The 15,597-nt window shown below is 46.2% G+C and overlaps 1 protein-coding gene across 1 annotated transcript; it reads right to left on the bottom strand.

Annotated features, from left to right (window-relative positions):
- Positions 1-353: 353 nt before the first annotated feature.
- Positions 354-15,594, bottom strand: sobpa (sine oculis binding protein homolog (Drosophila) a). Its single transcript, XM_085932086.1, has 8 exons — positions 15,375-15,594; positions 14,144-14,499; positions 10,703-10,826; positions 10,159-10,368; positions 8,262-8,413; positions 5,240-5,335; positions 1,494-3,348; positions 354-1,384 (listed from the first exon to the last, which is right to left on the bottom strand). The coding sequence occupies exons 2-7, from the start codon at positions 14,237-14,239 to the stop codon at positions 1,495-1,497; spliced, it is 2,532 nt and encodes an 843-aa protein (XP_085788212.1). The 5' UTR covers positions 14,240-14,499; positions 15,375-15,594; the 3' UTR covers positions 354-1,384; position 1,494.
- Positions 15,595-15,597: the final 3 nt, after the last annotated feature.

Below are 15,597 nucleotides of genomic sequence, written 5' to 3'. Positions count from 1 at the left end.
GGATTAGAAAAAATAAAAAATCACGATGGACTGTTATTAACATGATTGAAAGAAACATTTCAATCTCTCCTCTGAACAAATGTCATAAAGGTGGCGGTGTTGAGAAGAATGCAGAAAAAGCACCGAGCTGCTCCAGAATGACTGAGAGAAGTGAAAGGAAATGCAAAACAAGGCCTACGTGCAGCTAAATGCATGACTAACAGGCAGCAGATGATTGCGCTCGGCAATCTCCGCCGCCGCCGCTGCCGCCGCCGCTGCTGCCGCTTGCACCTACCTCCCCCTCACATCCCACCCACCCACACACAAAATGAACTTTACAGCCATTTACTGTATGAGGATGCATACTAGTCAGGAGCTTTTCCAGGAATAACCAAATACTGGACATACAAAAGAAAAGAAAAAAGACAAGCTGATTAGTACTGTCCCACGGAGCGGGCAATTCATTTTACGCTAAGTGCTTGCAAATTTTGGCAGCTCAGATGAATCCAGTTAGCAAAGTGGGTTGGTTGTCTTAACACAGCGCAAGTGATAAGATATGATTTCAACTCATGATTATGGTCGGTGCTAGTTCTTCAATTGGATTGTATACATACGTGAACAAATCTGGCAACAACAACAAAAAGTCAAACGAAACGGCAAACATTTCACATTGCCTGGTGTTTGATGATTCTTGTCCATAATATTTGAAAGCTGGCTTCACTCAGTCCTCTCTGAAAGTGCCCCGTGACAGTAACAGCACTGCTAAGTGGCATTTGCCCATTACAGGCTGCCATGCAATTATGGCGCTCAAAGCTGCTTTTATTTTTATTTTTTTGAATTCCATCAAACAAATGAAATCCACCAAGAAATACTGAGGCCGTACAACATCGTGATCTCGTTAATATTCACATATTGGCCAGCGTGTATTCACTGTATTGATGATGATGATTATGATGATGTTTGGGCTCCTCCCATCAAAATGCGGAAAACCTAGCCTTTGGTTGCCAAGTGCACTTTTCTGCTTGTCGTATCATAAGGCGACAGTAACGCTGCAGCAATGATTTGAATATATGTGTGGTGGGACTCCAATTAGACAACAGTGCAGGGCTCTAGAAAACAATGACAAACTTCCAAACGGCTTTGCAGAGCGTGCTGCAGTCTGGAGGGAATAGAAAACACACAGAAGTCACTGTCCTTGTGCACTGTCCTGTCCCACTGACAGCTAGCTTTCCTTTCCTTTCCTCCAGACTTCCCACGATGCCATCAATGTGCTGTCGTCTTTTCAAATGTTATCCAAGTCAAAGGCGAGTTGTGATGCTGGTACTTTGGATGATCGCAAGGTCATGTGTGTGTGTGTGTGTCTTGTGACATGGATGCATGGATGGCACAGTGGTCCTTCGAGTATCTGTCAAACACAGGAGGAGGGCAAAAAGTCAACAAAGAAAGGAAGCCCAAACTTCTCATTCACACAGAGACTCTAAGAATAATATCGGCTCAGCCGCGGGTGGACCAACCTTATTTGTTTTGATTGCGGATTCGCAGACACCTCCTCTTCACGGGGGGCTCCAGCTCAGGGCTTCCGGCAGATGATAATGGCGCACTGATGGAACAGGAAAGGATGGCTGTCTTCTCAGCGCCGGGCTTTGGCACAGGCTGGATCACCACGCAAGCCCCGCTAGATAGCAGCGGCAGGGTGTAAGGGTGTTCACCCTCCTCCAAGTTGCCCTCCGTGGCCTCTAGCGTCTGCTCTTGCGATGAGCCGCCGCCGCCGCCGCCGCCGCCGCCGCGCTTAACAGATTCTCTGACGGAACAATTGTTTTCTTTTAGGGCTTCTCGTTCCAACTCGCCATTTGCCGCCGCGCTGGCCTCCGACGTGAGATGGTCTCCTGTTGTGTCCTGATGACGTGAACCGTTGACGATGGCAGCGGTGTCGCTTCGAGGGTGGCTTCGGGGCCTCGGCGTGCTGGGAGCAGGCGATAGGCTAACGTCGCTATTTCTCTCGGACCTTTGCAAGCCGGTGGCTACAAACAGCTCCGTATTGGTGCGGGCTTGCCGTAATGCGTCGAGATCCCGACAGCCGTCGACTCCCCTTTCCAGCCCGACGTCCTCAAAGTCCGCCTCTACTTTGACGTCAACCTTGGGAATAACGTGGCGTTGGCACGATTTCTGGCTTACTGTTAGATCAATAACGCCTTCCGTTTGTCCAGTGTCGAGAGTTGAGCATAGCTTTCTCATATTATCTTCTACCTTCACAGTCTTGTTGGTGTCTAATGAGCTGTTTCTATCTGAACACCCAGGAGAGAGAAGCTCTACACCATGGGGATCTTCTCTTTCTTTGCCTTTCTCTTCTCCAGAAGACTTTGCTAGCCCGCTTGCTGAAATGTCTGAAGACAAAGGTGCACTGGAGAGAGGCTCAGCGTTTTCTGGTTGGTTCTTGGACGATTTGGGCTTGAAAGGGATTGGAATCGGGATGGGAACGGGGACCGGAAGGGGTACAATGACGGGGTACGGCACCAAAAGGGTCGGTGGCGGTACGAAGGGGGCGAAGGACGGCATGCCGTAATTCATCATTGGCGGCATAGGAAGGGGTCCGTTGGGCAGCATGTTGACCGAGGGGTAAGGGGCGAATCCCGGTAGGTGGAGACCGGGAAGTGGGGGGATGATGCCAGGATTGGGATTGCCGGATGAGAGATGGACATGAGGGGACATCATGGGTCTGTGCATGGGGCTCGAGGCAGGACCAAGAGTCCTGGATGGAGGTGGAGGACCTATACCGGGAATGGTGGGGTTTGACAGGGGACTGTTGCCTCCGCCCGGGTGGACAGACGGACGGAGAAACGGCGGCCGCATTTGCTGCATCATCTGATGTTCCATAAACAGAGGCAAAGGCATCGGCCCGCGGGGAGTCATCACCATCGGAGGACTCCCCGGAGGGACCCCGAAAGTGGGTATGGGAGGGGGCGGGAGCGCGGGGCTCTCGTGGCTTCGAGGTGTGGGGATCTTGGCAGAGGAGGAAGAGGAGGATGGAGAGCAAATTGCGTCCGAGGAGGACGTGGCAGATGAAGTGCAAGGAGCCAAAGAGTTGGCGGGTGAGGGAGCTTTCCGCCGAATGTCCGATAAAGGTGTTCCCCAGGACTCGGGAGTGAGCAGCTGCACGCCGCCGCCGCCGCCGCCGCCGCCGCACTCTGCCTGAGCCTCGCCTTGAGGGTTACAGAGAGCTCCCGGCAACGCTGCTTGGGTCTCCTTATAAAAAATGTCCATCTTATATTGGTTCAGGCATTTGGCACTGCAGAACTGCAGCCGTCGTTCACCGGCCCCAAAGTCGAGATACTCCTTGGTGTGGCGGATATGCTTGCACCAGTCGCATACCTGCAACAAAAACGCACATTACACACTCTCTGTAAGTCACCCCAGCTTTCAAAAGAATGAATTTAGTAGCGTTAAGAAAAGACAGCAGCTGGAGACGCATATCAAATCGAGGAAAATGAAGCTTAAATTCGAAAGCCTTCATTTGAGGCTTGAGTGAGTGCTGCCAGCGATTTGTCTTGCTTTCCAGTGTGCGCGCATCTTAACAATTTCCTCATTTGGGGTAAGCACAGATGAGAGAACGTGTGTCTGCCTCGACCAAAAGCGACCGCAAACGATCAGCTCATCGGCACGCTCCAAAGAAGAAACTTGACGACAATCGTGATCATTTGAATCAGCAGCAGGGAGACGTGGCAAAACAAGCAAGACGGTGGCACTCCGGGACACTTTCATTTGGTCCGGTGTGGCCATTTTTCTTGAGGAAGAGAATGAATGTGACCCCGGTAGAGTAGATAGCAGTGGGCGAGACCTAAACACAGTCTTACTTGTTAGGCCACACACAGCTCACTCTGTCAGCTCGGGGAGGAGTGGCGGGTCCTTGCTGGAGATAATTAAGGCATTAATCAGTTGTCAGAGCCCTCAACGACAACCATCCATCACTCGCATCCTTAAGATCCCTGGGTACTGAATGTTAATAAGCAGGAGGAAGCTGGAAAAAACGATTTGAGCCCCGCGGGCGGCATTGCAACATGGCTTTGTCTGGCCTAATCCTCTTTGGCAGCGGCGGCAGAAGCAGAAGCAGCAGAAGCAGCAGAAGCGGCAGCGAAGAGACGAGACGAGACGAGAGAGAGAGATAGAAAGGCACCTGCTCTGTCTTCTCAATTGCTCAATGTGTTCCAGCCACATAGAAAAAAGGCATCCAAGCACGCCATGCCGTTTCTTTGCTTACTTTGTTGATTCCAACTAAAGCACCGACGATTGGATTTTAAACACCAAAATCATTTTTTTTCTTTTTTAACTTTGAGTAAGTAAGCCTCAGGTATTTTTGTCAACTCACAAATACTGTGAGAACTCTGCTCGCCAGCAGGCCAGGTTACTTAACTCGGGCAAAAAGTGCCAGAGCATAAAAGCCAGAAAATTGCTGCTCGAATTTCCAAAACTCAATGGCAATTTATTCCAAGTTAACGTAATGAGTCGTGAGTCAGTCACAGAGGCCATCTTTGAATGAAATGTCAAGTCTAAGAAATGTGAATTATAAATGTGTTCAAATCTTTCTCCAGTCACAAGTACAGATGGAGAGCACTTAACGGACTGTGCGCTCCGAGTGAAACATTACGCTAATGGAGTTGTGCTCTACACATCCTGCACACAGATGTTTGCAGTTGAATTTAATTATGGTCATTTAGGACCAGACATTGGTGGCGCACTTCAACCATTTGCACTACAGCAATTAAGATGCTATTCGCCAACGGCTCACATTAGATAGTAGCATCTAACCTAATGACAAGTCTTAGCCACTGACCCCGAAGAGTCTGGCTGTGAGCATTTATTGGAGAAGTTACATATGATGGCTATTTCACAGGGAGGCGTTTTGGTCAGGTCAGGTCAGGTCAGGTCAGGTCAGGTCAGGTCAGGTCAGGTCAGGTCAGGTCAGGTCAGGTGGTTTCACCCAAAGGAACATTTTCCAACGTGCACCTTTTTCCAAATATTAGAAAAGATTTGGGGGCAGACAAAGTCGTACATGAAAATTCAAAACAGTATGTAATGTAAGATGTCAATGACAATTTCACAAATCGTCTCTGAGCTCCGTCGGTGTGACACGTTAGTTTGCGAGAGGCCTGGAAACTCAAAGTTGGATCTATGGTCAACTTTGATCTGGTCCTTTGCAAAATGGAAAAGGATCCTGGGCTAATACAGAACATCATGAAAACAACAAGCTGGTTAGGGTCCTTACAAGCACATCGCTGTTTGTCTTGAAGACAAGCCTGGGCGAGTCCTGAGTAAAGCCGTGCTGGAGTAATTTCCCACCGAGGCCATCGTCGTCTCTCGCCTGGGGGGAGAAATAATGGCTGCTTTTTATGGATGGACAAAATGAACAGAGGCAACAAGGAAACTTAAGGATGGAAAACAAATGAGGGACGCAAATGCTGAGCAAATACTTTTGGTTGGAGAGGAAACCAAGCCAAAGTATTTGAAACTCAAGTGTAGGTGACTGGAAGTGAGGCTTCCTTCATGCATTGGTGAGCAGTGAGTGTGCCCTCAAATGCTCATTTGTACAAGGCCAAAGAAAAAGAAAAGGTGGTGAGAATAAAATGGAAATGATACCAGCTCTATGAAAGTCTCTTTCATCGGAATAATTTTCCACTTAATTCAGGTTTGTGCTTCAGCGCCGCCTCGCCTCGCCACGGGACGGCAAAAGCCATCGGTGAAATGCCTTTTCGTTCATGCTAATTTATGGAATCATTTCATATTCGCAGAGTCCCATTTACAAGTTCACGCTAATATTTATAGTAAAGACACAATATTGATCAAAAAGTGTTTGGAAAAAATGGAAGTCAGCATTTTCTCCTCCATAGCGCCAACACTGAAATGGAAAAGAATAATGCCCTTAGGCACTTCTTTGGAAGTACTTTTTTTTGTTTCCACTTTGAAGGATACAAGATCTGGAAAAATTGTTCAGCCCATTTGACATTGTTAAAAAGATGGCAGAAGCATTTAAAACAAATGAATGAGCACATGAATGCACGGAACGGACATGGGACGATCTGTGTGTTTGCTTCCATTCACACATACACACGCACACACTATTATTCCAATTTGTGCTCTGACCCTCTGGATATTTGCATATTGTACTAATGAGGTGTTGGCACTGCGAACGAGGCGTGGAGTGTTCACTAGAAGACAGACAAAACCCAGATGGACGGACGGATGCATAGACGTCACAGTGATGATGCCAAGCCGAAGCTCAGTCGAGACTTTGGGCCAAAGTGACGGATGAAGCAAAGCAAGATATGGAGAAAGACAACCATTCACACTCAGCATTCATACCCTCACTGAGTACGTAGATGTAAGCAGAAGACAGGAGAATACATTCATCCATTCTCCATCATCACCGCATTTGCAAGTAGGTACAGCTGCATTTCCGCTCCATTACTCCAACAAGTTTAGGAAACCAGATCATCCCAATGCAGAGTTAGTGAGACATACTTGGGTCTTTATTTGAAGAGAATAGCTGGCAGCTACAATATAATCACCTTCCCCTCAATGCCCCCAAGCTGTGAGAGGCAAGCCTCGAGGTGTCCTCCCCACCACACACACACACACACTCCGCTCATTCAGTCTGCTTCCTTGCCGTGTCATGCCGAAGGGAGGGAGGGAGGGAGGGAGGGAGGGAGGGAGGGAGGGAGCAAATATGTGTGTTTGAGGGGATGTGACATGTTCTGCACCCTCACCCCAGGAGCGAGCTCCTGGGGTGAGATGTCGATGGGGGTCGAGGTCTCCAGGGGGAAATATTTGGTGGGTGCTGCCAACAAAAAGCTTGGTGCTATGACAGCAACAACCCGAGGAAGAAAAAAAAAAAAAAAAAAAAAAAAAGATGAGCTCTCCTTATCATCTCCAGAAAGTGTTTTTAAAAGACTGGATGGATGGATGGATGGATGGATGGATGGATGGATGGATGGATGGATGGATGGATGGATGGATGGATGGATGGATGGATGGATGGATGGATGTTTTTTTCATGCAACATAATGCTAGTTAGTGACCACCCTCCAATTAGTGGTGGCCACCTTGCACCACCAGGCCTGTAACCTTGCTAATATTTATGCCAAATAAATATGATTTGAAACGCTGATGCAGCAAGAAACACAAAATCGGAGGCATTGCCAACTTTTTTTTTCCCCACTATATCTTTGCGGCAAAGGGTTCACATATATTATGATCATTTCTTTGATTTTGTGGTATTTCAGGAGCTTTTCGAAGCAAGTGCATGATAAAGTATCTTTCTCGCGAGGTGGAATGATGCCATAAATAACATCGGTTCTTAGCGTTCAAACAGTACACTGTATTAGGCAGCAAAATCCCCCCCCCCCCTCTCTCCCCTCCCTTCGAGCTCCGCCAGTGAGAGAAAGTGATCGTGTTGGATGAATAACTGAATCACAGTACAACGCATACTCACAGCGTAACTCCTTAAATATCCCAGCTTTAGTATGTACAAGACAGAGAGGAGATTTTGAAAGAATGACAAAAACGGATCAATGCTAACCAAAGTCAGGTTTGACATCCCTTTCACATTATGCATTTTATATTCAAGGCAAACGTGACAACGTGATGAACATTTTGAAGAAGATGTATTCTTGAGGTATTGCAAACATGATTTGATATTTGAACTGAAGACTTACTTCAAAGAATGTATGCGGCCTCCTCACTTTTAGCAGAGACGTGTGAACAAAGTTCATTTTCCAATCAAGGCAACACATGACAAACACATGGGCAAATATGTGAGTGTTGAAAAAGCGTCGTGATCACTTTTGCACAATGTGATATGACCATTTCGAATCCCATAATGCTGCTTTCATATGCATATTGATGAGCAGTTAAGCCAGTTGAACAATAATAGGTTGTATGTGCTCCACCCGTCGAATCTCATTCATATTGCCTTTCTGGAATATGACTTTTGGTGCGGCCATTTCGCTCCTTACTGTCGACTGAAAATGACATCACCGTTGCCACAAGCGATCACGGCTCACGAGCAAAAGAGGAGAATTTTTGCCCATTTAATTCATATTCCACAATGGAAACATCACATTGCACTTTGTTTCGACCACTTGAACATATTTGTGGGGGTTGACTTCCCCTTCAATGAACTGACCTATTGTGACAAGAGTGTCTCATTTTCAAATCAGCAATCTCCATAAAAAAAAAAAAAAAAGGCAAAGGATCATCCCGCTGAGGATATGCTGGTATTTTTACTTTACCTTGTTCCTCTTGAAGTAGGCTCTGCGGCAGGCTGCAAAGCACTTCTCGCTGCAGAAACTCTTCAGCTCACTCCCCATGCTCAGAGAGTAGCGTTTGACGCCGATCTTCTGGCACCAGGCGCACATGATCTGCACGCTGGTTACATCGTCATCTGTCACAGATGTTCACAAATAGCGTCATCACATCTTGCGGATCACTTGTGTTCGTAGTACACGTCGGAAAACAGGAACCGGATACAGTTTGGGGGATGGGAAACGAAATTCTGCTCCATCCAGTCTTATTTATGATTCTTTTTTTCTTGATTGAACACAGCCAGGTGGGTTTGCGCCACCTTTACCCTAATGTCAATCCAACTTCATTTCGCATGGCGGTGATTGTTGAGTCCACACGATGGAGTTGAGATCTGTCGCAATAATGCGTGGTGATCTTCCTTGGGCTCATACATCACTCCTCGCTGACACGTCTATCCATCACCGCTTTGGATAATTCCGCCGACTGATTGATGATCAGATGACAATGATATATCATCTCTCACTTTGACTTGACTTGATAAATATTTCGAGGCAGTCTAAAATGTGAATTCTAACAAACAAACTGCTTATTTCAAGATCTGTTTCGGTATCCCTAATGAAGCCACCGGTTGAAATGTTTCTAAATATCCTCATTAAAATGTAAGAATGTAGATTGCTACAATGTGTGGTGGACAAGGCATCATTTGAAGAGAGCCTCAGCGACACTGAAAAGCCTCTTTGGTGTTAAAGTGTGGCTCTGTCTGTCACCGGTGATGAGCTGCAGGCTTTTAGCGCTGGCTGATGCTGTTGTGCTAAGTGAAGAAAGATCCGCTGAGACTCTCCCAATTTTCACATTATGACTATGCGAGTGTGAAGCCAGAAAAAAATATATAGCACAGCCAGCCATTAGTCTCTCGCCCCCACTGACCCCCTCATCGCATGCCGGCTAGGATTTGTTGGGATTAATGCACCTGCAGAGCCATCCCATTTCAAGTTCAAGACTAACTCGCAATTAAGAAAATGGCTCCCTCAGGCCCTTAAGACAGGACAATGGACACCAAGTGCAGAAGTGATATTTCTCTTTTCTAGGGCAATCATAACAAAAACAAGATTGACTATGTCATTGCTACAGTGTAGCCAGGGCAAAAGTACAGTGTCTTCCTTTTCAGGAGAAGACACAACCCAAGGTGGATTGCTTTTCAACATTCCCCAGCTGCCTGGCACCTCGTAAAAAAAAAAAAAAGCCATCTCCAACCACGCACATCTGCACCAAGGGACTTCCACAATTATATATGTAGAAGAAGGGGCACTTGAAAAGCGCCTTTGTCACATTCTGCAGGCAGGGCTACATGAATAATTCAGCGCATGCGTGGGGGGGTTGAGGGGAGGGGGGTTGGCCCGGGACGGGGCTTTAAGTGGCATCGCACCATCTGTTTCAGTGCGGAATCCTCTTCGGCGATGCCAAGGCGGCTCGTAGCGTCCGCAGGGCGTAACAACCTCCTGTGCATCGGCAGACGCGAGAGATAATGATGGCGCCGCTGTCTGATGGCTGGGAATGTGCGGACATTTCCTCGGAGAGGGCAATATTGACACTTGGAGCAGGTGGAGAAAAACAAGGTGTACAGCAGGTAGCCGGCTCATTAGACACCTGTCCTTGCTGTCTGCCGTGGTGGCAAGTCTCAATGTTCATTTCACCATTCTTATTGCCTCCAGCTTGCTAGAGAAACCTCTGAGGCCCCTGAAGCTGGATAACTCCTCATAATTAGAATGAAATCAGATCATTTTGAAGAAGGAATAAATGGATGTGTTTTCCTTGACATTCCCTTGTTTTTTCATAAGATGGACTCCTATGATCATGTGTTTGCACGACGTAAAAAGTCGCTACCTGTCGGCGGCTTGATGAGTGGCGGAGGGACGACCGGGACAGCGACGGGCCGGTTGGCGTGTTCCTTGGTGCTGGCTGTAGAGGTGGACGGTGTGGTGGGGTGTTCAGAGATTCCGTTTCTGAAGTTTGGCAGACACTGTGAACTGTTGGCTCCATCCGGGGACACGTTGCTGCTCTGTCTTGAAGATGGAATTTTTGGCAACACATTTTCTGTGAAGGGAAAGTGATGAGATGCCGCTGATCTCACTGGCATGCATCCATTCATCACAACAGAGCAAACCTTAAATTTGAATGACGGGCCAACGTTTTTTTTCTTAGATTAATGCCGGAATGAATAAATTGCGTACTTGTGTGACAGGTTGCTTTGGCCTTGAACGCAACTGAGAATGGCGAGGCACATTTAATACACATAAGTATGATGCGTCTTGTTTGCATTGTTTGTTTTTCTCACCTTATGAGCTAACTATTGATTCTACACTGCTCCAGATGATTGTAAGGCAATTTCGTGTTGTTCTAGTGCGTTTGCCGTGTCAGTGTCTTGCACCTTTAAGGACAGAGATGTGCTGCGGCGTTTGACCTATGGCATCCAAGTGGTCCGAGTCTCTCAACTCCACCTTGTCGTAGCCGTACCACCCCAGCAGCTCGTTCATGGTGTTCTCTGCAAAACTCTGCATACATACAAACAACGCTGGATGAGCAATGGAACTAAGTGCATCTGAGTCACAGCATTGTTAATATCTCTCCTGACAGTACCTATTGATCTGGATTGATATCGAATAGCACAACGGCGGCTTGGACGGTGGCTGGATGTGACGTGAAGGAAAGCCACAGTCCAAAAAAGCAACAACAACAACAACAAAAAATCAAGCACTTCCAAACCCAACCAATTCAATGTCAACTACCCATTTGCCAAATGTGTACAAAAAGATGCACACAAATTGTGACGCTATCAGAGCTGCCATTGATCAGTGTTGAGGCCAAAGGAAGTGCACAAGCACAGCATCAAATCAATTCTGCCCATTGAACAAAAACTCACGGCACCGCTGTCCCTCGTGTCACCCGCAACTTGGAAAAGGAGTGCAATCTAATCCCGCCTGGCAGAAGGAAGCACAAACTTCAGAGGAAGCAGCCATCAGCCAGCGACAGCTTTAGTATGGTCTGCGCAGTATATATAGGCTACGTGCGATTGCGCTCCGAGCAACAAGTGGCCGGTCCGACTGACATTCCGCTGCTATTCTTTGAATACTCAATGGGATCAACTGAACCAAAAAAAAAAATGCTGATTTGACTTCATGAATTTATTGCATCAATTGCAACAAATGCATCTGGATCCAAATATTTTTGAAGTAGCTATAATAATACCCGACTTGTCAAATCTATCTGGATCCAGATGGTCATATTTCATGCAGCCACTTCACAAAATGAAATTGAGCAAAGTCGACATCGCCTTTTTTTTTCTTCCCTCAATGCAGGGACACAAAACAGCTGTCAGTCAAATGTTCCAATACTTTTGTTGACGTGAAAATTGGATCGGTTCAAACAAAAGGTGCTGTCTCAAATCCAGACTAAAATACCTTGAAATCAAGGATGGAATGTTATCTCATACGTATTGATCTTGTGACGTCAACTTCAGCCCTGTGCCATCCAACACTGGACTAAGAACGATCCCTTCACTTTTACTCTAGCACCACCGTGAGGTTGGCATTTGACTTGGAACGGATGGATGGATGGATGGATGGATGGATGGATGGATGGATGGATGGATGGATGGATGGATGGATGGATGGATGGATGGATGGATGGATGGATGGATGGATGGATGGATGGATGGATGGATGGATGGTGTTACTGTGAACGATCTACTTGGTGGGATGTTGATTTGGGTTTGTGTCGAAAGCGACCAATGTGTTATTCGGGACTGTAAAATTTGCATGAAAAATCAATCAATCAATCAATCAATCAACACAACTCCGAAGCTCTTAGGATAAAAACTCAAAATACTTTGTGCCAAACTGTGTCTTGACGCATTCAGGATTCTTCTCATAGTAAGAACAGAACTTTCAGACGTTTTTTTTTCCATTTTTAGAATAAAAAAAAAAAAAAAAGAGTATTATTCTTCATCTGTCTATGGTAATGCAAACTACACATTGATATGTATCGGAAATATTTTACGGAGGAGTTAATAAAAAGAAATTCCAGCAGCCTCTTTATTCCATTGTAAAATAGCCAGGATGGCTTCCACTAATGATGACAGAAGAGGACTCCAAGCACCATGGTAGAATTCCCAAATCCACATCCAAACTTTCCCTTTTACGGATGACTGGTCCACTTTTTCGACTTTCTCTCCTCTGGCCCTCTCTGCTTTCATTTGCTTCTCCTTTCCTTGACATGTGAGCCGCGGGAGACGCTCAGGTTACAGTTTTTACAGCTTAGCCAGCCCCGTGCTCCATACATTCCTTTCTCCCCTTTCCTCTGCCCACTCCGTCTGTCCGTCCGTCTTCCCCGTGATTACTCACCGGAGCTTACTTTGCCATGGCCCACATTAAGTTGCAGCCAGATGAAGGAAACACTGTCAGACTGTTAAGATTTCCAGGGGCGTACTCACAAGGGAACATTGTGTATTTGTGTATGTATGCACTTATGTGTGTGTGTTTTTCTCCCCTATAATTTTAGGTCAACATATTCAAGATGAAATGGTCTACACATATGGAATAGAAAACGTTTGTTTGTGCAATTGTATTTTGGAGTGGATGAGTTATATTCAATGTTAGTAATGTCACATCTGCGGGTAAAAAAAAAAACCCAGTGACAGCTGTGTTTATTTTGGCATACATTGAGGCTTTTGACAGGTATATTCTATGCTAATGGCATAAAAATATGTTACTGGTAGTTATTCAGGTCTAACAGTCCACTTCAAGCGGGAATATGAATGAAACGATTTGCTAAAAAAATGATATGAATGTTCCATCACCAAACTAAATATTTTACAAATACACCCGTCATTGAATAAAAATTCATCCACAGAGTTTAGTGGGGGCAAATTCATTTTTACAGAATTCCTACTGGATGGCTCCAAGCACAAAAAGGCTTATTTCAGGTCTCACCAGCAACCCATTGCTTTTTCTTACAATCTAAAAAAATATCCCATTTAGCCCTCGTGTGATGGTCGACCTAAAAGAGTGTTTGCAACGTGATTGGCCGAAATGTGTACAAACAATGCCGAGACGAGATGGGAGACAAAGCGACACACACAACATCTGCCGTCAAACGTCGCCTGCACTTTCTATTGCCCTCAATGAACACGAGCGGGGACCGGACAAAAAAGGTGTTTTGCCATCAAACCTTGCAGGCCCGACACGGAAGATTCGATGTTCTTGCCGAGTGCGTAAAGCTGGCAAGAGACGCACATCTGGATCCCACGCCTCTGGGCAGCCGGGCAGCATGCACGCGCGCGCCTTTACTTGGCGCCTATGAGCACGTAAACGCAGCACGAGGAGGCGAGTATTCCCCCATTGATTAGTCTCTAATTATGCACATTGGATGCTCTCCATGAAGCGTTTAGAGTCATGATAGATAGTCGTGGGGGCGCGAGGTGCCTTCATGGCGCACGGGATTTTCTATGAACCATTTATTTGAGATGCACGGACGACATGACAAAAGCGACAGAAACACACTCTTGCGTTCAACCTTGTTCAAATAATAAGTGACAGTACAAGGGTGAGGATGCCGCGCCGATGCATGCATGCATGAATCGGCGCATGCATGCATGCATGCATGGGGTCGAAAGGGTGCGCGACTTAAACAATAGGACCTGGGTCACAAAACAAAGAAACAAATCCAAACACACTTCAAGTTAGTCTTGCAGACATGGTAATCTTCCACTTGGGTGCATCATTTACAGAAGGGCCACTATGGTGCTTTAACACGCGCACGCTCCTCCTCACGCGCACTCACTCCACGCGTAAACAGCATGCAGATCCGTTACCTTCATCTCGTCATGAATCTCCCTTTTGACCGGGTGCGCAGGTTTTCGGCTTCTCTTATTTTCCGGAGGTCTGCCCTCTTTTTCCATCTCTGCCATGTTTTCTCAGCGATACTTCGCTCAATATTTGCGGTTGGGGGAGGAGCGGTGGGATGGATGGATGGGGGGGTCGGAGGTGAGGAGAGGGAACGAGAGGCAGGCAGCTCTTTACACTTGCCGCACGGCGGATGTCTCGCAGCTTCTCAGCGGCCCGTTTGGAGCTGGTGATGCCGCCGAGGAGGGCTTTCCGTGCCACCGGGCTAAGTCAGCCATCTTCCGCCCGTCCCATCCGCGGTCCGTGCACCAGTGTTGTGCCGCCTCTGTCCAGGAGTCAAAGAAGAGGTTGAGCGAGACAGGGGGAGGAGCCTATGCTGAAACATTATATGACGTGTTGATGATTAGAGGTAGACTGTCTTCTCAGTTTGCAATGGAGCGAGCGCAAATCAGTGCAGTCGCCGCATCCGTTGAGTGCAAGTGCCTTAGTTTAGGGCGGGGGCTAGTCTGCAAGAGGCAAACAGGTGCCCCCCATCCAGTCCACATGATAGTGACAGCAGTGTCACAGCCCATTTTGGAAATTGTGCGCTCAAAGCTTATATTCTAGTTGTTCTTTTCATCATTCAATTGACTCAAATCAGCGCTCCCTATTGAGTTGAATTGAAAATCCATCAATCTGTTCCAAATTCCAAAACCACCGCCTTAAAAAAAAAGGATTTGACAAATATGCTTCGTTACATGAGTAATTCCTCAATTGTAAAAGTAAGGGTGTGTTTTACCTATCTTAATTTACTTGTTAACTGTTAGTTAACGCACAACAATACAATGTAAACAGAACATTGGTGAATGGCTTATCAATAACTTGTGCCTCATGTGCAAACCGGCGGCGCATATCTGCCTCTGTATCCCTTGGAAAGAGACATCACGAGAAATAGAAATGTGTTACATGATTAGTGGCTGCTAAATACATTACATATCAGGCTGAGATGTACCGAAGTCGAATTCCTTGTTTGGCATGCTCAAACATGGCCAATAATAATTCTTGAATCTTCTTGAATATGAATACATTACCAGCATCACTGCTTGTATATTACATTTTTAAACAGAAATGGGTGTATATAAAAATAAGAAAAGTGTGCTTTTGAAACTGTTTTTTATGCCAGTATGTGTACTTTTACTCAAGTCGGGAGGGAGTACTCACGCCACCGATGGATTTGTGAACTTCAGAGAAATATAAAAAAAAAAAAAAAAAAAGTTTGTTTACGCTCAGGATTCCCTAGTCTTGTAAGTCTATTACGATACATAATTTGTATTCTTACATTTATAGTCCAAATTTAAGACTGAAGACAAAATGATACTATTTCAATTAAATTGATATTTAACTTAACGATCCTTGGATGGGAAGTGACGTCATGGGTGTCCAT

This window comes from Syngnathus leptorhynchus, chromosome 15, assembly GCF_054491065.1.
Source record: "Syngnathus leptorhynchus isolate UIUO chromosome 15, UIUO_Slep, whole genome shotgun sequence".
Lineage (NCBI taxonomy): Eukaryota > Metazoa > Chordata > Actinopteri > Syngnathiformes > Syngnathidae > Syngnathus > Syngnathus leptorhynchus.
Note: the sequence above shows the minus strand (reverse complement) of the source record. Positions and strands in the feature narration are given on the sequence as shown.